The sequence below is a fragment of the Sebastes fasciatus genome, chromosome 13 (genome assembly GCF_043250625.1).
Source record: "Sebastes fasciatus isolate fSebFas1 chromosome 13, fSebFas1.pri, whole genome shotgun sequence".
NCBI lineage: Eukaryota > Metazoa > Chordata > Actinopteri > Perciformes > Sebastidae > Sebastes > Sebastes fasciatus.
Genome location: NC_133807.1, coordinates 4,179,899 through 4,207,185, shown reverse-complemented (window position 1 = coordinate 4,207,185; position 27,287 = coordinate 4,179,899). Strand labels below are relative to the sequence as shown.

Here is a 27,287-nt window from a genome sequence, read left to right as displayed (position 1 = left end):
ATTCATATTGTGCAATAGTGGTGCATGTTGCCAAAGAAAATGTGCAATTAATTGTATTTTGACAAACTACTTGTCACAAAGGGAAACCTGGGACCTTTATGGCCATTGGGAGGACTGTTGCCACTAAAAAAAAAAGGAGTATTTTAAACTGTCAACGTTCCACCTGCTGTTCCAAATATCGTGAGGTGCGTGAACACATGTGATGCTAAAATCAGGAGGTCTCACGCTTCGACCACCGCTGGGTCGACTTTTTTTGGCGGTCGTTTATCATCAGCTCAACAAGTTACAGAAGACCAACAACCTGTCGTACAATTTTAAAACATTTCATACACATATCCCGGAAGTTCTTTAGGAAGTCGAGAACGTTGAATTAGGGTGGCGTCTTCCTCGGCTAACTGGCTATCGTTATAGCCACACGGCCTGTAGAAGGAGGCTGGGTCACGAGAGGGGAAGACACATGCGCAGTGGAGCCGAAGCTGTGTGTCGTGCGTTGCGATTGGCTCAATTTCGGCCGTTGTGCGGGGCCAGATTCTACAGCGCATGCGTCCTACCCCCCCCTTGAGATATGACGCGTGACCCAGCCTCCTTTCCATAGGCCTTGCTGTTAGCCAGCGCGAACAGTGTCGTGGTGATGCTAACTAGCTGTAAACTAGTAATGACAATGTGTATCACCTGGTGGTGGTTAATTCATTCAATAACACTTGTTCCATCATTGCAGCTCATGGCACGTCATTGTGTCTAGTAACGCTCAGCAGGCTGGCAACGTGAAGCTAAGCAATGCTCTCTCAACTAAATGCGCTAGCTAGAGCTAGCTAACGTTAGCGCCGGGCTCAACAGCGCTCCGGCTTCACGTTAGTGTGTATTGCGTTGGCAAAGCGGTGACAAGTTTACGGCAATTGTGAGAATGTAATATGATAGTCAAGAGACACAGTGTTTCCCTCCATAACTTCATAGAGCAACACAGCACAGGGCCCCAAAAGAGTCCCCGATGTGTTTGAAGCAGCTGCATCCGGAGCAGAGAGCACCAACCTGGGCTGCCAGTGGTTCCAGTGTGGCTGCAGTCTGTGGGCGCCGCTGAGCCGAGAGCCCGACGCTTTACGGCTCATTACCTTTGAGAGAGCTGCATGACCTGCTGGCCGCGGTGATAACCGTGCTCCGCTCCTCAGGGGGGTTACTTTTCACTATTGGGTTTTTGTCATAAGTCTCCACAAATCGGGTTAGCAACTCGTCGTTGTGGTTAGCTTGTGGTAATGTTGCTTCTTCTTCTTCTTCTTCTTCTTCTTCTTCGTTGGGGTTCTACGGCAGTTGGCATCCTTGACGTCGCGTTACTGCCATCTTCTGGAGTTATAACGCTGATGGTTAACCTTCCACCGCCAGTGTTGCCAGATCTCGCGAGAGAAACAAGCAAGCAACTGGTGTTGCTAGATCTCGCGAGAGAAGGTCTATAGAAATAAAAAGCCCAAAACAAGCAACTTTACCTACCTACCACAATATAAGACACAGGGGCGGCCACTTGATCACCTCATACAGTATATATGTATGAATTCATATTTATAATATTGCATGCATTTCATTTTTGCATTGCAATTTTGCATCTATTTTCAGCTTGTAACTTAAAGGGACTGTTTGTAACTTTCTAAGCGTATAAATGTAGCGGGTCGGCACACATGCGCGCGTTCGCGTATGCGCGCTCGCATGTGGCCGCTGTCTCGTCTCCTCTGCCACAAGCACGAGCCCGACGCTGACTTTCGTTGATTTCACGGCCACAGGTGTCGCTGTTAAGAAGCATTTCTTAAAGTTACAAATAGTCCCTTTAACATTTTTTGTTAATTAAACTTTAAAAAAAAAAGTTGACCATTTTATTTCATTTTTGTATTTCACTTTTAGCTTATAACTTTATATTGCTTTGTTTACGAAACTTAAAGGGACTGTTTGTAACTTTCAGAAATGCTTGTTAACAGCGACACCTGTGGCCGTTAAGTCAACGAAAGTCGGCGTCGGGCTCGCGCTTGCTCGCTCTACATAGACATAAACAAGCATCGCTCAAAACAGTGAGGCGACACACGTCAGCTAAAACCACAATATCACTCTATATTTCAGCTGCTTGGCAGTAATGTTAGCTGACCAGACGAAGGTCTCTCCATGAATCAATGCTGATACTAGTGTAGTGGGACTAATAAAGGAATATCTTATCTTTCCTGTTTCAGCCTCCCGACCGCAGCCGGAGGGAGACACCGGCACCCAGTCGGAGACAATAACATTTCTCGCTGCGGAGCCCCGTCACTTCACAAGACACGGAAAACCTCTGTTGGTCTGGAGGAGCTGCAGCAGTTATTTCTGCGCAAACGTCCACTGTAAATTCACTAGATATTCTCAAAGCTAAACTAACTCTTCTGCAGTGTGTAGTGTGCGCGCATGCACGTGAGGTGGAGCGAGAACGAGCGCGTTGTGTGAGTGAAGGCAGGCAGAGGAGCAGAGTACAGCAGAGACTCCGGCCCTGGAGACCAAAGCTACGGTCTCCCCCGCGTACTACGACCCTGGCCAACACTGTTTTGCAAGACGGGCTTCACTAGATACAACTTTAAGGTTTTGGTGCTTCTGTGTAGTTTGTGTTGGAGTCTGAGTCTGAACAGCGTAGCCTTGCGCGCTCGCGTATGCGCGCTTGCATGGGAAACCGACCCAGTAGATTTATACGTGTAAGAAGTTACAAACAGTCCCTTTAAAGAATTTGAACATTTAATTTCATTTTTGCATTTCACCAGATCGGCATGATGTGCTAGTATATCACACTTTCAAAAACGGCAAACTGCATTCAAATCGTTCCCCACTTGAGGGCGAATCCAATCTTTAAGCTCGCTCTCTTTTTCCCAGTCTTTGTTGTACTTTTTGCCATATTTCGCCCACTTTGTACCCAGCATTGTTAGCTAACCTCCATCAACCCCGCGAAGATTTCTCTGACAACAACACTCTGAGTGGCTGCGGTGCCGGTGAGCGACCGTCAAACTAGACCAGTACAGAGGAGAGACACAGGAGCAAGCCCAAATGAGCATCTACCCTTTAGAAACAAGCGCAAAAAAACGCAACCCGCAACTACCAATATCTGTAAAAAACTTTTTAGGAAAACAAGCCCAAAATCGCTTATAACAAGCTGACATGGCAACTCTGCAAGCAATCAGGGGCATGAAGCGACACAGTTCATGTGAATCTCACAAGAAACACGTGGCTCAAAAAGAGACGTGCCGATCTATGGATGCATTCGGGCCAAGCATAGAGATGTTACAAGGTAAGGGGCAGATTAGAAATGATTATTTTTTAAGTTAGATAGACATTAATCAAAATTGTAGACTACCTCTCATCATTGGCAACGTGTCCCACATTGTCCCACACAAACATACTCTTTGTCCAACATTTGGCTTGTTGGGATCTGGTCACCCTACCGGGGCCACGCCTCCTCCAGGACTTAGGAAAAGACAACCGTGCTCAGAGAATCCGACTGCACTTCATTAGGCTTCGTAACCATGATGCGATGGCAGATGCTAATGACGTGGAGCTGCCGTGGTGATGAAACTACAATGTTCTGAGATGGACTACAAAAAGCGTTGTTTCATGCAGGCTACATAAACAGTTCGGTCTGTCTACTTATTACACTTAGCTTTTTTCTACTGTTAATTTATTACAGGCCTGTCTTGCTTTTTTAAGTGATGCTTCTTGCACTATCCCCTTTGCTGCTGTAACACTGTAAATGTCCCCGCCGTGGGACTAAGAAAGGATTATCTAATCTTAAAGGTCACCTATTATGCAAAATGCACTTTTCCATGTCTTTTAAACATCAATATCTGTCCCCAGTGTGTCTACAAGTCACCATAGTATCATAAAAGACCATCCTCTCTCTTTTTCTCCTGCTCCGTTTGTCCGGAAATGGGTGTCGAAAAATGCTGCGCAGTTTTTCCTTCTCTTCTGACGTCGTTTGAGAATGCAAGCCACGTGAGGGTTTCCTGGTCGAACCAGAGCAGAACCTTCAGTAGCTGACCCCGCCCCACAGCGCGTCACTGTCTCTCCTCCTCAACCGAACTTGAGCAAAGTAGCTCCTACTGTTAGTCTGCAAGAACCAGCAGAACAGGCTTCATGTACTCCCATCATCTAAATATAACATGTTCTTTCACAAAGGCTTTATGTAATTACACTGTTTAAACAGATGATATTTATATATTATATATATTTGATGTCATGCATGTAGCAGAGTACAGGTAGTAAATAGTGACTTGTAAGCAACACAACACATTTCTGTTTCACAGTCAAACTTTATTTGAGTTGACAGATGACAATATTAATTATTCACAGCATTTGTAATCATCTCACCTGTTAGTTATGTTAACATGGTACAGGAGAAAGTCTTCAGCTCTGGTAAACTATGGTAAGCTAAGCTCCGGTGGTCTGTAGTCATGGTAACACAGAGACAGCTACTACTGTAAATAATATACCATTACTCTGATCTTCCATACATTTATCTTTTAGCAGAAATAATGAACTGACTACTGTTTCACATCTTCTATTTTCCACCCTGATGGTCGCTGTGTTTACACACCGTGTCATAGCGGTAGCATGTAGCTAACCCGTTAGCATGTAGCTACATGCTAACGGGTTAGCTCTGTATCTCCCATCTGCTTTCAGCTGTCTGCTCTCCTCTGGGATGATTCTGTCGGTCATTTCTCACAGATGGATCTGTAAAGTCAAACGTAAAGCAGAGTGTATGTTTACGGTTTACAGAGTTGATGCATGAGGTAAACACTGAGTTAACTAACAGAGCTATAAATAGTATTATTTACCTGAGAGAAACCGTCAGGAAAACCTGGAATCTGGACCGCAGATGTTCATCATTTGTCGCCGATTTCTGATCAGATTCCTCCGGTAACGTGCGCTGGGTGAAGTTTCTGGTTTATAAACTTTAAAGTGGTTTATAAACTTTATTCTAGCTCCTCTCTCTCCAGAGCTTCTCCGGGAGGGAGGGGGAGGGTGACGCTGTGTTGTTGAGGACGTTTGATTGACAGAAAACGCTGACCAATCAGAGCAGAGTGGGAGGAGACAGGCTGTGAATCAGTGGTTTTCAGACAGAGGCTGAATTAGGCTCTGAGGCAGGCAGACTCAGGCTGCAGTATGAGAAGAATAAAGGGTTTTTTGAACATTGCAGCATGTAAAAATGTTCTAGTGCAACATTAAAATACATCTATGAACCTGGAAATGAGCATAATATGTGACCTTTAAACTTGGTGACAGATATTACTGCATTACTTTAATGTAAGCCAGGAAGGTTTGCTATATTCCATTAGTTTTGCTTGGGACGTTATTTACCCTGACGATCATCTTTTCAAAAGCAGCAGTCTCTGTCATGAATTTAAGTCGTTCAGTAAACTCTGGTGTATGTGGGCTCCTCCAGTTGCACAGAATAAGCCTGGCCGCTACGACAAAACCTGTTACTGTCAGTCCAAACTCTGCTTTAGTAAGGCCCGGTGGCGCAAGAGACTTGTCCCCTAGCGAGCACAGTTGTTGCAGTTCTAGTAAATGGTAAATGGACTTCTTCTACTCATTCACACACCGATGGATAAGCCTTCGGGTGCAATTTGGGGTTGCTCAAGGACAGTTTGACCCGGAGCAGCCGGGGATCGAACCACCGACCTTCCGATTGGTGGACGACCTGCTCTACCCTCTGAGCCCCCGTAGTAAAGTTTTTTTGAGACAACCCGTCAAGGTTTTTCAGTGCCACCTTCCAAAAAGGCAGTCTCATAGAGCATGGAAAAATGTGCCCACTTTTTTGTTACATTTCCAACATTTATTGTCCTGAGTTAAGCCCATTTTAAACAGTTTCAGGGATAAATAAAATAACATCTATGCACAATTTTTAAATGGATAAACTTGCTTCTCGCATCCTTTGTAGCCCAACCTACATTTGAGATCATATCCTGCTATAACTCCTCCCTAATCTCACTGGGCCATATCAGTCTCAGGCCTTCACACATTCTAGTTCGTATACTGCTCCCAGTAGACCCCGTACACACCAGAAACTGACGATAACCGTACACCAATTATCTATCAATACTACTCAGGTGCAACTTCAATTCATACTGTGCGATACCTTCAGGTTCAATTTCATTCCAATCACTGTGCAATATCATATTTCCACTTGTGCAATTATATTAATAGTCTGTTTATTGTCAATACTGTATACATTGTTCCAAATTTTTAATACTCCCCTTGTTTATATTGTTCCTATTTTATATTTCCTTCTATTTAAAGGGGACATATCATGCTCATTTTCAGGTTCATGCTTGTATTTGGGGTTTTTACTAGAACATGTTTACATGCTTTAATGTTCAAACAACACATTATTTTTCTCATACTGTCTGTCTGAATGTACCTGTATTCACCCTCTGCCTGAAACACTTTGTTTTAGCGCATTTCAACGGAATGGCAACGGAATTGCGTTGCTAGGAAACAGCTTGGGCCCATGTTTACTTCCTGTCAGCTGATGTCATTCACATACACTGCAACAGGAAATAAACTGGGACACATTTAGAATTTTTACGTTGATTCTTTATTCTTCATTCGGATCCCCATTAGCTGTTTAAAACTGTGAAATTGTCTAAATATCGTAGATTTGTGACATCACAAATGGACAGAAATCCTAACGGCTTGTTTCAAACGCACAATTTCTGAATACGGGCTGTGTGTATTTATCTGTGGATTGAGCGTTTTGATACTTTCACAGTATTTATATATCACTTAAACCTGCTTTATAATATAAAAGACATGGAAATCTCACTGTTTACAATATGGGACCTTTAAATTGTTCATATTTTATATGTCTGTCTCTTTTGTTTTGCTTTTTGCACTGTGTTGTATCTTGATTTTAGTTTTTTACTGCTGCTTCTTGTTTCTGCACTATCCCCTTTGCTGCTGTACACTACACCGGAATAATTTGGTTTGTATTGTGATCCCAAAAGTCTTGATGATTCCTTCTTCTGTCTGTTTTGCTGTATTTTCCTGCGATAACAGTTCCACAACACTAGATGGAGCCGCAAGTGCCCTCTCCATCGATACCCACCCAGGATTAGACTCATAATTTGCCCAATGTCCCGTTATTTCATTCATTTCAAATGCTATGTTATATAATTCCAGGTTTGGTGGCAACCACCATCTTAATAACATTAATTTCCCTCCATAAAGTGAGATTTATCAATTTCCATTTGTCCAAATTTGCCTTCATTTTTGGAATTAGAGGAGCCATATTGATGGAGATTATATTTTCTAGATCTGAACAATTCTATTTATTTTTACATAGCGTCAACCTTCAACAGAAGTTATCTTGAGATGCTTCCACACAACACACAACCTAATACCTGGATATTTCATTCCAACTGGGAACAACTTCAAATGGAATGTTGAAGTTGTTGATTGTCTCGATACATTCAGATTTTTACCAATTTATCTTCTGGCCTGATATTTTTTTTTAAAAAGATTCAATTGTAAATAGAACACTAGGGATTTATAAAATAGGGTCCTTGATAAGTAATAAAATATTGTCGGCGTAAAAAAAACTTGTTGTGTTCCTCTTCCCCTTGTAAAACCCCTGTTATACCAATTTCTGCCCTGATTGCGGTGGCCAGGGCTTCCAAAAATAACGTAAAGAGAAGAGGACTGAGAGGATCTCCTTGTTTGGTCCCACTTGTGAGAGTAAAAGAAAAGCGATATACTGCAGTCCTTGGGTCTGAATTACATTTATCCATTTGATAAAACCTTCCCCACGCCCAAATGTTCTAATAGCGTACCGCAAAAAGCCCCACTCAACCCTATCGAATGCCTTTTGGTCATCCAGAGAAAAGGCAGCTGTTGGAGTGCTTTCATTACGCTGCATAAGGTGTAACAGGTGTCTGATATTATCTGAGGATCTTCCCTTAAAGCTGAAGTAGGCGAGATTGGAGCAAATATGATTAAAAAAAGTTATTTTTATAAAACGGTTGCTATATCGTGACAGTAGTACATGAAACAGGTAACCTGAAAACAAATCATGTGCCTCTGTGTCCTCCGGTGCTCCTAACGGCATCTGCAAGATTTCACAGACTGGAGGAAAACCAGCAGTAAGAGCTGATCTGAGGTCTGCTGTCCAGCTGCCGTCTATGAGAGCTGGCTGTCAATCACTCGTGAACTCCGACCAAACGGTCAAACTAGGCAGCGCTGATCAAATATGAATCAATATTATGTTACGTTAATGCCTATTACTCTCCTCAGATGTTTTCAGAATCATCTTGTAGTGCACGGTTTAGCTGTAAAATGAGAAAGTTTGTGACGCTGCCATTGTGAAATTTGGTGAAGGAACACCAAGTTCCGGTCACATGACCGGAGCACAGCCAATAGGAACGCTCTCTCAATGAAATGACCTGTGATTGGTCAAAGTCTCCCGTCACAGGCTAGATTTTTTAAACCCTGAAAACAGAGCCATGAGGAGGTGCAGAAGTCTAGCTTTCTCTCAGAACACTTGAATTACAATATGCTGAAAGGTTATTATGGAATTTTTGCCCATTGATGCCAAAAATATACTGCCTACTGAAGCTTTAATGCTGTGATATCATAGACTCAGGTAGACATAACTCCTCTATATCTATACATAGACAATAGTTGATGATGATACAGCATATTAATGCTCTGGATATCGTATAGAGCACCTTTAAGCCAGGTCCTCTTTCATAACTCATGAACCATTTCTCTAACTTGTGGGCGGTGTGTGAATGCATGACCAAGTGGATGCATGTGTGTACATGGTCGCAGCTATTGCGAATTTGCATTCGTTCATTTTGTAAAACTAACATTTTGTAACATTTATGCAGTTTGCATAGAATAGGGTAGTGCAAAAATAGTCCTCAAGAATGTTTTTATCTATTAAACCAGTAAAGGGACATTTACTTAACTTCTCAACTGAATGTATCTCAAAATATTGTTTGGCCCCAGGTGGTAGTCAGTTCTCATCTCCTTGAAAGATAAATACACCTCATTTTTGTGCAAATTTACCAGAGTAAACCATGACCCATGCCTCCCAGGAAAAAAGGCTCTTCCTGTAGTTAGCTACTTTTCCCCACAGACTAAGCTTTAACATCTTCCACATCATGTCTTCCCTGTTGATGCCCTGCCACAGCAGAGGTAAAAGGATCTGGAATGCATCTCAGCCTGCCACCACCAGAGGGAATCCAACTTCAGCTGTCAATTCAGGGCCCTTTGTGGACATTTTGTGCCCTACACAAGGCTTCCACTGGCTCCCTTGAGGGCATAGATGTTTCATTGTAATATTTTATGACAATTATTATTTCTTTTGTAACACTTTTATTATTTTATTTTTATTTATTTTGTGGCTCAGCGGCTCATTCAGTCACAACGCTGTGTTTTAATGTGCACAGAGGGACAATTCTGAGAGTTGTCAGGAAGATACTTACAGGTAGATTCAAGATATTATTATAATTATTTCAGAGATGCTGCCGTAAATATTTGAACATGTAAATATGTAAATAATCTTGTAAACATAAATATGTAAATAATTAACTGTGTAAACATTGTAAATGTATTTTTAGTAACTTAACTCAAATATATGAATTAACTTCCACAGCTTGACGGAGTAGCAGCTGGGGGGGGCAGGGCTCAGCGACAGGTCAATTCTCACCACTCGCTACTTTCACTTTGTCATGTGAAACATTATTATGAAACTATTGATAATAGCCGATTTAAGGTCAATGTGCTGATCACTGTTAATCATTATTTATAGGCTACCTTTTGTGAAACCCACTGACTCACTGACTGGTACATGACTGAAGTTGTTCATGCACATACAGTGTCCCAGTTATGAATTATTCCGTTGTGTATCATATTGTAATACTTACATGGAATATAAGTAACCTGGTTACATTCTTACACCGCGTGGGTCACAAACTAAGTGGCAGCCAGCAGGTTAATGATACAGCAGTGTCAGCTTTTACCACCAGCATCAGCTCTTTCTGGATGTGGTTCAGATTTGAAAACACAGGTCTCATCATGTGTGAACATGTGGGAACTTCTCCAAAAAGCTGCCGTATGACACTGTTATACTCCACATATGGCTCAGAGTTTCAGTGAAGCCATCCACACATCACACATGCTGTCACTGACATATCTTTCTTTTCCTGCTGTCACGTGACTGCAGCATTATATACTGCATGAGCAGTAGGCTGGTACTCTAATGTGTGCAGGCCAACACATGAGTGTTGTGCATGAGGATTGGCAATGAGACAATGTAAAAATAATGTAATCTCATTTAATATCTGAAAACAGATAGGGCTGATACTAAATATATAAATACATAACTAATTATTTAATACTTAAGTGTGACCATAAGTAAATAAATCATAAATGAGACATGTATGTATGACAATATGTATATATATATATATATACATATATATATATATATGTACATATATATACACATATATATATATATATACATATATATATATATATATATATATATGTATATATATATATATATAAATGAATGAATAAATAAATACATACACAAATACATTTAACATTAATATATTCCACGTGTCACTTAATTTGTGGTTTATTTATGGTTTCAATTACGCATTAAAGGTACTATATGTAAAAATGTACATGCATTAATTGCTTTGTTTTGCCATTGTGTGAAAAGATTGCAATGTAACTTAAAAACTGAGATATTCCCAGATTTTCTCGGGTGTCTATAACAGCCTGTGGACTGATTTCTATGTAAAGGACTCGGGACGGTTTTGCTTTGTAATTTTAGCTGATGAAGTCATTTGCAAATGGCAAGCTAGTTAGTATCATGGAGATTGAACATTACAGATAGTAATGGTGATATATGATTGTGATGTAATATCACCTCACTGTTTTTTTGCCGATGCCCAGGATGATCGCTTGCACCCACAGAGTGCGAGCACGAGCAACAAGATGCTGACTGCAGTTCACTTAGCGGCCACCGGTGTCATTAGTAACAAGGAATTTCTAAAAGTTACATATAGTACCTTTAAATGACCAAATTATTTATGCAATAATTTATTTAAGCATTTAATTATATAATTAGTTATATATTTAGTTTCGGTCCTTAGAACCCTCCATCAGTGGAACAAGGGATGGAAGCTCCAGCTTGACGCCCTGTTTACAAGTCATCTGTTGCATTTTTGTCATAAAATGTTAACTACCTGCATCCTCTGCACCGGAGTCCTATCTAAAGTAGGCACTTATTATCCTGTGACTCTCAGAGAGCAAACAGTGACAGCATGTTATTCTGCTGTTCACTCAAAACTCCCCCCCCCCCAGAACCCCCCTCCATCTCCATCCCTCCCCTCGCCTCCCATTCTCTCCGTGTATCTCTCTCCCTCTGCTGGCTAATAATACCTCTGTTCAAGCCTGAGCATACAGGCCTTTGATGGAGCCGGCCACTCCAGGCTGCCGTGCGTCAGCCATGACGTCAATGCATCCAAACACACAGGGCTCTGTGTGGAGGAGAAGCCTGCTGTGGGTGGGTTAGCTGGGCCTGTTAGCTGCTGCCTCCCTGCCTGTAGCTTTGCTTGGGTAGCATAGCACAGTGAATGGCACAGAAAACAACAACAACAACGCATTGAATGCTGGGCAGGAGAGTGGTGGTGGTGACGGGGGTTGGGGGGGACAGCAGGAGGGACAAAGAGGACGGAGCATGAGGGAGAGGGAGGGTTGGTTTAAATTGTCTGCCATTTTCATATTGCACAAATCAGTTTTCTGTTCTTCTCATATTCAACTGCTGCTGTTTGAAATTTCATTTAATTTAAAGTCGATGACTCAGTTTCAGTTCTTCCTTAAAGGTCCAGTGGGATCTGGCGGCATCTAGTGGTGAGGTTGTAGACTGCAGTCAACAGAAGCTTCTCCCGTGTGCCAAGCGTATTGGAGAGCTACGGTGGCTGACGCGGAAACGCAAATGGCCCTCTCTAGAGCTGTTGTTGTAGCAGTAGCGTAGGTCTTTTGGAGCGGAGCCGGTGTGTACAGTGTGTGTGTATGTGGGAAGTGAATGGTGAAGCGAGAGAGAGAGAGAGCGGCAGCGAGTAACGTCATCGATTCCGGCCCAAGCAGGAAAAGTTAACAGTGTTTGTAGATATGAATGGCTCATTCTAAGGTAACGAAAACTGAACGATTCTTAATGTCAGGTGATTATACACTTAAAACATTAAAACATATTCATTAATATAATATTCCATTTCTGCCAATAGATCCCCCTAATTGTTACACACTGGTCCTTTCAGTGTTTGGATATTAATCACCAACGCTAAATATTTTTATATAGATGCCTCTAAGAAAAATAGAATGGTTACCCACATGACACCCATTTTATGATTCATTCCCCTTTTGGTCACTTGTCTTACATGATATCATAGCAGTCAGATCAAATTTAAAACATAATAGCTTGAGCATTTATTCTTTTTGCGGCAGAAAGCCAGTGGTGGATGAAGTACCTGAAAGCCACACTTTAGTAAAAGTATCTAACCATTAAATGACTTTAGTAGAAGTTAAAGTCACCTATTAGAATATAACTTGACTAAAAAAAAAGTCTTAGATATTTACTGTACTCAAGTATCAAAAGTAGGACGATCGATCGATTAAAATAGTTAATCGCAAATTAATCACAAATTTTGTCCATCCATCCATCCATCTTCAACCGCTTATCCGGGATCGGGTCGCGGGGGCAACAGCTCCAGCAGGGGACCCCAAACTTCCCTTTCCCGGGCCACATTAACCAGCTCTGACTGGGGGATCCCGAGCCGTTCCCAGGCCAGAGTAGAGATATAATCTCTCCACCTAGTCCTGGGTCTTCCCCGTGGTCTCCTCCCAGCTGGTCGTGCCTGGAACACCTCCCAAGGGAGGCGCCCAGGAGGCATCCGTGCTAGATGCCCGAACCACCTCAACTGGCTCCTTTCGACGCAATGGAGCAAGGACTCTACTCCGAGTCCCTCACGGATGACTGAGCTTCTTACCCTATCTCTAAGGGAGACGCCAGCCACCCTCCTGAGGAAACCCATTTCGGCCGCTTGCACCCGCGACCTCGTTCTTTCGGTCATGACCCAACCCTCATGACCATAGGTGAGAGTAGGAACGAAGATTGAACGGTAGATCGAGAGCTTTGCCTTCCGGCTCAGCTCTCTTTTCGTCACAACGGTGCGGTAAAGCGAATGCAATACCGCCCCTGCTGCTCCGATTCTCCGACCAATCTCACGTTCCATCGTCCCCTCACTCGCGAACAAGACCCCGAGATACTTAAACTCCTTCACTTGGGGTAAGGACTCATTCCCTACCCGGAGTAGGCAAACCACCGGTTTCCTGCTGAGAACCATGGCCTCAGATTTAGAGGTGCTGATTCTCATTTTGTATTTTGTATCTGTTCAAAATGTATCTTAAAAGGAGATTTGTCAAGTAAAAATACTCTTAATAACATGGGACCGAAGCTACGGTCTCCCCTCTGTCTTCTGGCTGCGGTCGGGGGGCTGGAGCAGGAAGAGTTAACACTGTTTAACAGACTCACTAGATAGAACTTTGCAGTTTTGGTGCTTCCGTGTAGTTTGTGTTGGAGTCTGAGTCTGAACAGCGTAGCCACACGAGAGCGCGCATGGGACATCGACCCGGGTGATTTATACATGTAATAAGATACAAACAGTACCTTTAACTATTGCCTGCCCGGTGACTATAATGACATTGATGCTGTTGATGATGATGATGATATTGATGATGATGTTGATGTTGATTAGGATATTCATATTGATGATGATATTGATGACGTTGTTGATGTTGTTAATGATGATGATGATGACAAAAAAAACAAAAAACAAATCTGCTTCTATCCACCCTGTGCATTGCCTCTGTGCGCTGGCTGTCGGCACCGATCGGACTTGAAGCCGTTGTCGGCACTTACTCACGTTGTTCCCTCCTATCTAGATCCTTGCTTGTTGTTGTACGAACTCTCAGATGTACGTCGCTTTGGACAAAAGCGTCCGCTAAATGAAATTGTAGAATTGTTGTGTAGAATGAGAGCCCCTCTCTCAACCCTTTTCTGACGAAAGAGTTCTTCAAGGATTGTTGAAAGCATGGGTGTTAAAAGATCCTCCCAGCCACAACCCTCCAAAATAGTGATCGTGAACCATGATTGTTGTGGGCTGCGCTGCACCGGGGTCAAACCATTACACAATGGAAAGGTTCTCTGTAGAACCCCCCATGAATTTACACAAACAAAACAATAAACCAGGTTCATCTGAGAAAAAGCAAGGAGCACTTTGGTGAATTCCTTTAGTGCTGCTGACCCCTGCTGTAACATGATGATGATGACATGATGGTACAGGGATGTAAATGAAAGCCGCTGGCGCTTACTCTGTGTTGTGTTGGATGACAGTGTGTCCGTCAAAAAATAACTGGTGAATCAGGAGAAGTGGCTCTGGCAGGTTGAACACAGGTTTGTGTCTTTCCTCTCAAAGGTTTTCCATGAATTCCCTCTCTCTCCAGAGTCCTATCTTCCTATTGTTCATAATATATAATAAATAAACAACCAATAAAGTCATGCAAAGTGCATTTGAAACATTATCTGTTCATAATTGCTCTAATTTTACTATTCACACAATGAACTAACCAGTTACATCAATTGCTGAGTGTCGTAATACACACGCACGCACGCACAAACACACACACACGCACACACCTACACTCAGGTCCCTGCCTCAGCAACCGCACAGTTACTAAGAGACTGATTGCAAAGAGGCAGTGTTTCCATGGCAACGCTAGTGGCTGAGTCATCTTCACTGCAGTGCGTGCTCTCATATGAGCACACATGTGTTTGTCTGTTTGTGTGTTTGGTGTTCATTCATTCATCTTCACGTAGTTTTGAATATGATCGTTAGAATTCTTAAAATCCAAACAATGGCATATTTTCAAAAATGTCTGTGGAACATTACAGTCAGGTGATAACAGCCTCAGTTTATCGTAGTGGGTATACTGTGATGACCCCCCCCCCCCCCCCACCCCCCCACAACCTTGCACACACCCGTCTCAGCCCATAAGCGCCAGCACACTCACTAATGCATACAGTACGTATTCACACATAACTGAGGACATTCCAAAAGAACAGGTAGCCTACGTGTTATCAGGATGAAACCTCCTGAAACTATTCAACATCTCTTTAACAGCCGAGGATATTTACAGCCGATGAGATTCAAATGCTCTATAGGATTATGAGCTGATATTGTATTGAGTTATGATTGAGTTATTTTTAAAATATCGCTCATGTCATGTATACAAACAATATGATCACGTGCTTCCTGCGCTGGGATGGATGAAGTTCTTGTGATCTTGAGACTGAGATATTGTAAATCATACAACACAAATTCAATCATTCCTGCAATATAAATAAAAAATAAAATCATTGTACAGTGAACTGTTGACATATAATCTTAACATAATATAAACATATAAGGTATGAAAAAATTGTTTGTTGATAGGTCAGGTCACGGTCAAACTCAAAGCCCCTCCTGTATAGGAAGCCACCATGCACCGAGCTTCATAAGACGGCTATAGGCAACGCAGTGCACAGGGTCAATTTTATGAATGGGAGTGAATGGAGGAGATGCCTTCTTAGGGGCTGATCACACCGAGACGTGACACTACAGGCGCAGCCACTTCAAAAGCACGTCGGCTAAAACAGCGGTGCTGTAGCCTACATGAAACTATCCTGACATGAGATATGAATTCCCCCTTCCCTCTCATATACTCCACAGCTCTCTCACAGTCCAACAGCTTGCTAGCTAACTAGCCCCACTACATCTACCGATGGACGTATTAAGAGAACTGGATACAGCGTTGGAGGCAGGGCCCCGTTCATTCATATGAGAGTTGCTCAGTGGTGCATGATGCCAAAATGGCTCGACTTCCGAGTGGAAAAGTACCCGGATCATCTGGCGATCTTCCGTATCCATTGGGCCCATAGAGCAGGCGCAGTAGCGTCCGCTCGGTCACGGGGTCACAACGTCACGCTGTCGTCACGGCTTGTTAACTCAGCCTCCCTCTCATTCACATGAACGGAGGAAGGAAAATAACTCTGGATTCAGCTATTAGTGCGTTTTACAACTTTTAAGACCTCATGATTTAAATAAGGATTATTAATGTTTGTACTGGGAAGTTGATTCACCTAAAAAAAAAAAGATCCGCTGAGTTACAGACGTCTCTTTCCCAATGTAAGTCTATGGGAAAAATACTAATAGGTGACCGACACGGAAGTTGTAGTACCGCCGTTTGGCCACTATGAAAATTGGCATCAACGACCGGCGCTCTTCCTGGGGGCTTGCATCTACTGGCATCAAAACAGGAGGGAAGTGGTCAAGTATTAAAGCCCGCCTCTTGCTTGATTTGATTGGCTGCCTGGGTCATGTCTCGGTGTGATCAGCCCCTTTACCTTGCAAAACGTGTTTTATTGCAGTTATATGAAAAAAGCGAGCGGCCGACCTGGCTATGTCAACAAAGCACAGAGAAGCTCTGATTCCAACACACACAGAGGGAGAGAGACTTCATTCTCTACTCAGGTAGACATTACTCCTCTATATCTTTACACAGACAATAGTTGCTGCTATATGAATACTCTAAATCCCATATAGAGCATGAAAAATAACAAAATAACTTTTCGTGAGATATCATACAAATTGTTTTATGTTCATTAATGCCAGATGTAAACAGGGCCTTAGAGTTTATGTGTGGTGGATGTGTCTGAGAGTGGTAGGCTAAATGGATGAGGGACAGATTGTTATTATTACTACACACGCACGCACACACACACACACACACACACACACACACACAGGGCATAAAGAATAATAAAGAAAAGGATGGGTTAATTGTCATGCTACATTGTAGAAGCTGCAAAGGAGTGGAAGCCCCCTCCCCCTCTATCCATTACAGGGAGTGTTCCTCTTTCTCCACTAGGAATCCCTGCATTATTAATGCTATAGTATGTGCACTATGGTGGGTGTTTCTGGGTTTTTATTAGGCTTTGCTTTGCACTTGACATTTTTACGCCTGCATTTGTTCACGTGTGCATACTGTGTTTCTGTTTTCACAAGGTAAATGCATGAATTCACTTTAAATTTCAGTATGTGTGTGAGTGTGTGTGTGTGCTTCGTACATTATATTGCAATGCCCTGCGTGTTGTGCTTGCGTGCATGCTGTCCGCGGATGCTTTGTGTGTGTCTGTGGGTGTATCTCTTTGTGCCGAAGGGGGTGGGAGGCTGAACAGGCGGGTAGGATTCTATAAATAGAAAGCTCTCCAGCTCCCTGCTTCTTTGGACTCAGAGAGAGAGAGAGAGACACACACACACACACAAAGAAAGAAATGGGGGGAGAGAGAGAGTCAGAGGCGGCTGCGCTATGCTCGCCTGGAAGATATAGAACAAACAGAGGAGGAGAGGCAGTCAGCCATACCGTCACTTCCTTATCGAGGTGATGCCCATAAGAGGGCAGACCCCCGGAAGGAGGTTTACGGCAGTGATTCCCGGACTACCCTTTAAAATGAATCAACGTCTACTTGTGACCTCATATCACAGGTTATGGCCTTAGAGTGGGCATGCGTTGTGAGCAGTTCAATGAAGAAAAATATTGAGCTAATTGATGGGCAGATCAATACAAAAAATCACTTTTTTTGGCCTGGGAATGAACAGGCCCTGGCCAAAAAGTGTAAGTGTGTTTGTAGTCAATGTACTGTAGTGTAGTTGAAGTCAATGTACTGTAGCGTAGTTGAAGTCAATGTACTGTAGTGTAGTTGAAGTCAATGTACTGTAGTGTAGTTGAAGACATTGTACTGTAGTGTGGTTGGAGTCAATGTACTATAGTATGGTTGAAGTCAATTTACTGTAGTATGGTTGAAGTCAATGTACTATAGTATGGTTGAAGTCAACATACTGTAGTATGGTTGAAGTCAATGTACTGTAGTGTAGTTGAAGTCAATGTACTGTAGTGTGGTTAAAGTCAATGTACTGTCGTGTAGTTGAAGTCAATGTACTGAAGTGTGGTTGTAATCAATGTACTGTAGTATGGTTGAAGTCAATTTACTGTAGTATGGTTGAAGTCAATGTACTATAGTATGGTTGAAGTCAACATACTGCAGTATGGTTGAAGTCAATGTACTGTAGTGTAGTTGAAGTCAATGTACTGTAGTGTAGTTGAAATCAATGTACTGTAGTGTGGTTAAAGTCAATGTACTGTAGTGTAGTTGAAGTCAATGTACTGCAGTGTGGTTGTAATCAATGTACTGTAGTGTGGTTGTAGTCAACGTACTGTAGTGTGGTTGTAATCAATGTACTGTAGTGTGGTTGAAGTCAATGTACTGTAGTGTGGTTGTAGTCAATGTACTGTAGTATGGTTGTAGTCAATGTACGGTGTCGTTTTGTGAAGTTTTTGTCTGGGATCCGGGGAGAGGCCCATAGAGAATCCATATGTACAGGGTCCAGAATTTTGTACTACACCACTGCATTTAGCCATATATTTTCAACAATAAGCCACAAAAATAAACTAAACATTTTTATTTTCAACCAAGATTCATCCCTACTGTGGAGCAGATCAATTAGAGGGCTGGAACACTGGTAATCAACATCATCAACATTTGACCCCTTCTTCTTTTTAATGGTAAATTGCAACCGGACGGAGCGTTACCACCAACATTTGACCGCAATTGTCGCCCGACAAAATATCTGCCGGCTTGTTTGCTCACTTGACAATTGTATCAAAACTGAATAATAATGAACATGATTTTACTTTTACTTCTTTACTACCTTCCCTTCCAGTGTTGTGCACTCAACTTTTTGACCGTCATGAGTACATCATCCGGGTACTCATAGTACAATGCATTTTTCCATACTTGTACATTTGTGAAGATTGTTAAATGCAAATGGTCCAAGAAAAAAAAAAGATATTTCGACCAATATTCATGATCATAATGACGATTGACAAAAAACGTGGTTTTAAAAAGTTGAATGACTGAAAGCTAAATGCTAAGCTAACAATTTTCAATGCCCAATTTTAAGTTTACATTTTAGTAACACTTTCTTTGATGCCCATGTCTATAACGCATTATAATGATACCTATGTTTTATAATCTGCTTATAGCACTGCATAATCATAGTTATAAGCACTCATACATATTTATATTGTTTTAAAACAATAATCATAACACATTATAAAGTATTTTATAATGATTTTTAAGGTAAAGTATCATATTCCTTCATAATTGCTGGTCTCTCACTGACATTTTTTTTTTGCCAGCACATGTCTATAACGCATTATAATGTAAATGTAAATACAGTTTTATTGTCAAACATTGTACACAGCACAGCACAGCACAGCACAGCACAGCACAGCACACAGTGAAATTTAGCTACTGCATTTAACCCATGTTAGCAGTGGGCAGCTAAAATATAGCGCTCGGGGTGGGGAGCAGTTTTAGGGTGTCGGTGCCTTGCTCCAGGGCACCTCGGCAGTGCCCAGGAGGCAAACTGGCACCACGACTGCTATGCTAATGCATAGCCTACTTATATTATGTCATATTATTTTATTACACAGCTTTGTTGTATACTCAATTCTTATTGGTCAATTACAGCATTCTTTGGTTGCGAGCAGATTTTATTTTTTGGGGTGGAATAAAATAATTTTTAAAAACCTTTTTTAAATCAATATTTTGTGTCAAATTATTAATTTCTTTATCAAGTAGCTCTTTAATAAGCGGGATAATGTACCGTCGGGGTTCATGGGTAATGTGCAATATATGTTGTTTGTGGTTTACATTGTTATGTGTTTTTTCTGTTTACATTTGGATTGTTGTTTGTTTTTAATGTTTCTAATTATTGATACTGCTTTGGAGGCAGCTGATGGTGTGCAGTCCAAGACAAATGTCCCCAAGGGAACAATAAAGTGTATTGTATCGTATCGTATTGTATCGTACCGTACCGTACCGTACCGTACCGTACCGTACCGTATCGTATCGTATTGTACCGTATCGCATCGCATCGCATCGCATCGCATCGCACCGTACCGTACCGCACCGTACCGCATCGTACCGCACCGTACCGTACCGTACCGTATCGCATCGTATTGTACCGTATCGTACCGTATCGTATCGTAACCTGTACATAATGCATATAGTGTATATGAGTATAACGCATTATAAAAAGATTATAATGTACTACAATATGGAAATTATAATACATTGTGATCCTTGCATAAAATAAAAACAGTCAATGCAGCAATTATCTCAGTGTTCAGAAGAGTGGCCCTATACATTTAACCCCTAATAAGAGCATCCCCCCACCCCTCCATCACACAGTTGCACAGACAAACACACGCACACACACATGCACGCAGGTACAGCAGGTAGTTGTGTGTGTGTGTGTGTGTGTGTGTGTGTGTGTGTGTGTGTGTGTGTGTGTGTGTGTGTGCTGGGCTGCAGACAATCAGGAGCTGCTGCTGCTCAGGTTACATAAGAAACAGACAGAGCGGCTCTGTGCACAGCGCTGCTCCAGCTGCCCCATCCTCTCTCCTCTCCTCTCCTCTCTCCTATCTCCTCTCCTCTCCTCTCCTATCTCTTTAAATGAGACAGAGCTGCTCCGCTCCGTTCTGCGCGCGCGCGCGTGTACGTGTGTGTGTGTGTGTGTAGGAGAAATCCGGAGACAGAGAGGGCCACTCTGTTGTGGAGGAGGACTAGGCGATCGGAAACACAACAGAGAGGATATTCCGCTTCGATTCGCTTGTCTTTGCAGAGGAGGCTGAGCATCGGTCCTCCCTGCTCCCTGCTCCCTGCGGTCGGTCGGTCGGTTGACTGCTGCTGGTTGTGGACCCCGGGGTGCTCTTCTTCTTCTTCAGTCTCTATGGGCTCGGTAGGCGCATCTTCCGCCTCCCGATAGGAACATCACGGGCACGGCTGCTGCCTTCTCCATCACTATTTATTTATTTCACCTCTCTCTCTCTGCGCCGCAACGTTGGGACGATAAACGGGATCGAGAGGCAGCGACAACAACAGCGCGCACGATCATGGATTAATGCCCCAAGTGAATTATCATCAGAGAGGTAAGGGATGCTGCGAGGAAAGAAAAGGGCCGGACGAGGAGGATGCGTGCATGGGTGCAGGGAATGTGTGTGTGTGTGTGTGTGTGTGTGTAGCAGGTCTGTGTGCTTGTGATGGATGATGGAGGCTGCTGGGTGATGGCAGCAGCAGCAGCAGCATCCGCAGTCTCCTCCGCTCCACTCGAGGCCGGAGGAGACTGCGGAGGGATCGGGGCTGACGGTGTGAGCTGGATTGAGCTGGAGGAGCCAGCTCTTTGTGTGCACGGTGGTGGTGGTGATGGAGATGGTGGTGATGGTGGTGGTGGTGGTGTAGCGGGGCCTTTGGGAGACTAGAAGCTGATCAGCCGCATCGAGCTGCGTATTATTAACAAACACAATGACGTCAGCGTCTCTCAGTGACGCAACCCTCGTTCGTTCTCATTTGTGCAGCGATGTGATTTCTTTTTCAAGTCTTTTTTTTCTTCTTCCTACCAGGTGTCTCTTGTGTGTTTTGCTGCTTGTCGTGGTGGTTCCACCCCTGCTGCTCTGTCAGCTGTTCTTCAGTCTCTGTGTGTGTGTGTGTGTGCTCCATGGCACGTGAAAGAGTACAGGCCTATAGTTAATCATGTTGACTTCACCAATCAACATATTATAATCATCCCTCCCTCCCCCTTTTCCTTAAGCAACGTTAAAGCTGGACACATTTGTATTATGAGTTTATTTTGTGATTTAGTGTAGATCTGAACAGTGTTTGGCTGGAAGTTTGTTATGACTGACCCATGACTGGTGGTGGTGGTGTGTGCATGTGTGTGTGTGTTACACTTCCCATAATGCAACTGGATAATGTTTATCGTCAGATCCATGGTCTCCTCTCTCCAAGCCCAAGCCGAGATAACCCGGATGGCACCAATATGACATCATCAGGGTTCTTTTCTCCTCCAAGATGACGGCCGACCGGTGCGGTTGATACAGTGAGCTCCAGAACAAAAAAAGTTGTTCCACGTTGTCGACTGGAGTTGTGCATAGAGCAGGTGGTGTGCTCTGTGATAATGCAGTTTGACCATGCAGAGCTGCGGTTGGAAAAGTAATTTTTTTGCTTATAGGACGGTTCCTAACGGAGTGAAACGACCCGGATGTATCCGACACCCCCTTTCACACCCAGGACTCAACCAGGAATGAACCAGGGTCGACTGTGTGTCTGAAAGGGTTAACCCTTAATTTTATGTTTTTGCACACATTGATGATGCCACTATCATCTCCTCTCTCACCCGGGTTGACTGGCCTTGGTTGAATTGATAAAAGGAGGGTTGAACCAGGGTAGATTAACAGTGGTCCAACCCTGGTCATTGGTGTGAAAGGGGTATAAGTAGCAGCCATAATAAGAGCTGTTTGAATTCTCTAGATGCTAAGGAAAGGTGCTACACTGCTTCCTTTATTATCTCCTTTAGCATAGGATACACTGGACCATTACAAATACAGACCTGTGGAAACAAACAAACCAGGAGCAAATCAACAAAGAAATCAAAAGGAGAAAGTGGAGATGGATCGGGCATACACTCAGAAAACAAGAAACAAACATAACAAGACAATCTCTGGACTACAACCCACAAGGAAAGAGGAAGCCAGGGAGACCAAAAAACAACTGGAGACGGTCTATGCTTGACGAGTTAAACAAGATCGGGACCTCCTGGCAAGAAGCAAAGACCACTGCACAGAAGAGAGTGAGGTGGAGATCCATGGTGGACGCCCTATGCTCCCAAGGGGGCCAAGAGGACTAAGAAGAAGAAGACACTGGACCATCCTTTACCAAAGGAAAGGAGATAACGCCGCCCCACAATTCCTTGCGGCCGCAACTTTTAAAGCGATGCACCATTCGGCCATTCGGCGATGCACCATTCGGCCAACGAACGATGTGCTTATCTTGCATAATATTTTCAAACAGTCATATACTAATTGGGATTCATGTTGATGAATATGAGCGGACAGTGAAAACCATTTCGTTTCACTTTATTTCTAGTTATTTATTTCTGAAAAGTAACAAATAAAACAATAACAAATAAAAAGAACAGTAAACATAAGGCAAACAAATAATCAACATAAATAAATATTACGTCCGAAAAGGAGTAGGATGAAATATACATTGAATGGTTCAACTCCTTCACAATAAATCAAAAGATAACCCAATATTTATCATATAAACTTGTTGTTGTAGCCTGTAGGTTATTCCTTTGCATATTTCAATTCCAACCTTGGTAATGAAGTGATATTTTTCACCGGTTGTCCACATTAGGTCAGATAATCTTTTATTTAGGGATGTAAATAATTAACCGTTTAACCGACATTAAGCATTTTAACCGATTAACACTATCGGTACAAACGGTTAAAAGAAATGTCTCGTCAGTTTCAGGAGAATAGCTGGTCCACCCTTAAGAGCCCGTCTTTAGCGGCGTTACAGATACAGGAAGTCGGCTCCCGTCTATAGCGCGCTTGAGCGGAAGAGTTGTAGCCTCGTAGCATTTATTCACCGACAAATAAACTGTACACACACTGTCTGCTACAGCTACGTTCACAGCTAGAGCGCAACCAACAAAACCCACATTCACTGAAGTTACGCCGCGCTGACGGAGCGTATGTGTGTGTGGCTACAGCGGGCACGGAGCCACCGGCAACGCTAGCAGCTGCTAACGTAGCACAAACACACACACTGTTTGTCGGACAATCGCTATCGTTTTTCCGGGCAGACAGAGTGTCGTTACGCCGGGCAGACACACAGCAGACAACCTGATAAACTAAACTAAAACTGCTGTGGATACTTTTACTGGGAAAGTGGCTGCCTGCTAAGTTAACGCTCCCAGACGGTGAATTAGAGACAGTGAACGCAGCATACGCTCCCGTACGGTGAAATGGAGACAGTGAACGCAGCATACGCTCCCGTACCGTGAGCTGGGGACTCAGTTGTCTGTTGTGCTCATACACTGTAGCTGGCGCACCGCTGCATGCGAGGCACTAATCTTGTCGGTTAACGGTTAATAATCGGTTAAAGAGGGTCGGTTATCGGTTGACATTTTTCAAAATTAGCATCCCTACCTTTATTATCTGTTGATGTAAAGTGTTCCAGCAGCAGGAAGACCTGTGGTATCTCTCTTTCACACACCGCGGGTGAAGCAGCCTGTCACTGAAGGAGCTATTTAACAACCCACGGGGGGAAATAGCGCCTTTTGTAGTCCGTCTTCGGAACATTGTAGTTTCACCACGGCAGACTCACGTCACTAACATCCGCCGTTGTCGCATCATAATTACGGAGCCTATAGTGAAAGTGCAGTCTGATTCTCTCAACACCACGGTTGTCTTTTCCTAAGTCCTTATGAATTCTTCTTCTCAGCTTTCCTTGACCTCATGACGTTTTCCATCGAGGTCGAGGAAAAGTGGTTAGGAAAAGATAATTTTTTTGACTTTTCGACCGCAGCCAGTGGTGGGAAAGTCAGGGTTAGACTGGGAACAAAATTCAGCCCTGGCAACAGCACACATAGGCCTGCACACAATCACCGCCAACAGCACAGGAACTAAGACATACACTCAGCTGCATCTCAGCAGGAGTTTCAGTCCAGGAATACTCAACAGTATAATTACTAGAAATAAAATCACCCAAGGCTTTATACTGGGGGGACGGACGGACACACATCCCCTCAAAATTCAAATATGGTCAAAATGTCCCGCCCAATATATATAAATATATATAAATATAAATAGCTTTTTTTAAAATAATAACACCATTGTTTAGGTTTCAATGTCCTGATCTGAAGTTGGACAAGGTCTGGACCCATGTCAGATGTGGGTAATGGTGTGGTCATCATGTGCCCTTGCCCATGTGTAAATCCAAGCTCCAAATATTGCTTGGGAAGAGGTCTGGAATATTGGGATGCTTTTTATTAAGGCACAGGAATTTTCAAGTAGTACTGGGCTGTAAGACTCATTAGAGTTAGGTATCTTTTCATCATTTAAAAATGAATATTACAAGACACACAGACTTAAACTGTTTATTAGTTGTTTTACCCTGATCAAGAAGCATGTGAGTAGTAGGCCTTGTAATGTTTGTGAAGGTTCTCAGTCATCCAGGTCATGGTATCCGAGTAAGGGTTAAATCAGCAGCCAGAACTGAAGAAGCTTCTTGGATGAGCATTGAAACGTCTTCAAGAATCTAAACCAAGTCCAGTTGCTGCTGATTAAACCCTTACTTCGGCCTTGTAATGCTAAACATAACAGTTGAACCTTTCGTGTAACATTACTCAAATTATCTCGGATTTTTGTTTCATAATGCTTTAAAATGGGGGGAGTTTAGGGGGGAGACTCCCGCTGATCATAGAGTTGTTATTTTTCAGCCTCTGATGTCAGTAGTTACTGTATGGTCCTCGGCCATGGCGTGGGCCAGCCTGATCCTTAGAGCAGGGAGCGGAGTGCTGCCTGTCAGACTGGGCAAGTCTAATACTTTCAATGCTGAGGGGGGGGGATACGAGCGGGCCCTCCCAATTTAGACTGATCCCAGTTTTTGTTGAAATCTGATTGGCTCAGTCATCGTGATCGTGATGAACTGTGACTCATGCTCGCCTGGCCGGTCTTGTTTTGTGGTACAGCATTAGCAGTGCTTCTGCTAACTATCACTGCTGCAGCTAGCAGCTTTTTGCGTGGCACTGGCATCATCGATGGTAACAGCGTTATTGTTATTATAATAAATGTGTCATCTTAAAACATTTTGCAGCATCAGCCTCGATATTTTTTTCTTTTTCTCTATAATCTTTTCTGCTCCACCGTTTCACTTTTTTATACCTCGTCACCAGCGACAGCCGTGGCCAGAGGCATGTTTTTAGGTTGTCCGTGCGTCCGTCTGTCCGTACGGACCATACTTGTGAATGCGATACCTCAGGAACGCCTGGAGGGGATTTCATCAAATTTGGCACAAACATCCGCTTGAACACATCGATGAACTGATTCGATTTTAGTGGTCAAAGGTCAAAAGACAAGGTCAAAGTCACTGTGACCTCACGTCCCTCCCATTCTCATGAACGTGATATCTCATGATCCCCTGCAGGGAGACTCTTCAAATTTGCCACAAACGTCCACTTGGACTCAAGGATGAACTGATTTGATTTTGGTGGTCAAAGGTTTGTGACCTCACAAAACATGTTTTTGGCCATAACTCAAGAATTCATATGCTAATTCTGACGATTTCACACAAATGTCTAACAGGATAAAATGATGACGTGATGACATTTTGGACAGACATGGATGTAAACTGCAACTTGAGTGGTTAGCGGAGGCATACAACCACGAGGCGGTAATTCCAGTTTTTTCCCACATTGCAGGTGGTGGCCCCGCAGCCCACGAGGTGGGCCGGCCCATCTGCCATTTTCTAGAATTGCCAGATTAGCAGTCCGAGCCTGGGTAGAAGCAGCCAGAAAGCAGAGAAAGCATGCCGGTTTTAGTAGACCAGACACATTGATGGGAAGAATATAACAAACAGCTTCAGCCTAGTTACAAATAAAGTTCAAGCGCTACTGTGCTACTAAGACCTGGTTAAGAGAGGAACTGGAAATAACTTGGGTTGTCTTTAAATCCCTCGTGACCCTAAGAGGAATCTTAAATGTTAGCTTAAACAACCCTGCCCCAAATAAGAGCACAGGAAATTTTCCTGGAAGAATGTCCACTGGATTGTCCACAAGATTTGTCACCTCAAAAACAGTCTTCCTTAATGCAACCAAGTAATCCAACGAAAAAAGGTTCAATGCCCTCCCACACATATAAACCTGGAAAAAGCATTGCATTGCAAAAACAAAAAACTCCAAAAAGGAATCAAACTCACCGAATGTCGGGTTGGGAAAAAAAAGAGAATCTGGCCTTGGCTTGGTTTGTTGCTCAATCTTTATGGTCCTCAGTACACATTGGTTTCCCTGCTGTCTACGGTGGGTCCCTGCTGATACCACCCCTTTCCATTCGGACCTCTTTTTTTAGAGGGGTAGGGGACAGGGGATGTTTAAGGGGTGGATAGTCAGCAGTAGATGTCACATAGAAGTGGTGTACATCATCTGAAAGCTGGGAACCTGAAGATTAATTTGAGATGCAGCTCAGCACTGTGTGTCAAGTTGTTCTAG

The 27,287-nt window shown here is 43.1% G+C and overlaps 2 protein-coding genes across 2 annotated transcripts in view; one reads left to right on the top strand and one right to left on the bottom strand.

Moving 5' to 3' along the window:
• Positions 1-1,320, bottom strand: part of smg1 (SMG1 nonsense mediated mRNA decay associated PI3K related kinase) — a 71,516-nt gene extending 70,196 nt beyond the window's left edge. Inside the window, exon 1 of the mRNA XM_074657229.1 lies at positions 1,030-1,320. Within this exon, the coding sequence (XP_074513330.1) occupies positions 1,030-1,106 (77 nt within the window). The 5' untranslated portion in view covers positions 1,107-1,320. The remainder of the gene's footprint in view (positions 1-1,029) is intronic.
• A 19,262-nt stretch (positions 1,321-20,582) lies between these two features.
• The window catches only part of fbxl16 (F-box and leucine-rich repeat protein 16), a 47,742-nt gene continuing 41,037 nt past the window's right edge, over positions 20,583-27,287 (top strand). Inside the window, exon 1 of the mRNA XM_074657300.1 lies at positions 20,583-21,165. The gene's annotated coding sequence lies outside the window, so the exon portion shown is untranslated. The remainder of the gene's footprint in view (positions 21,166-27,287) is intronic.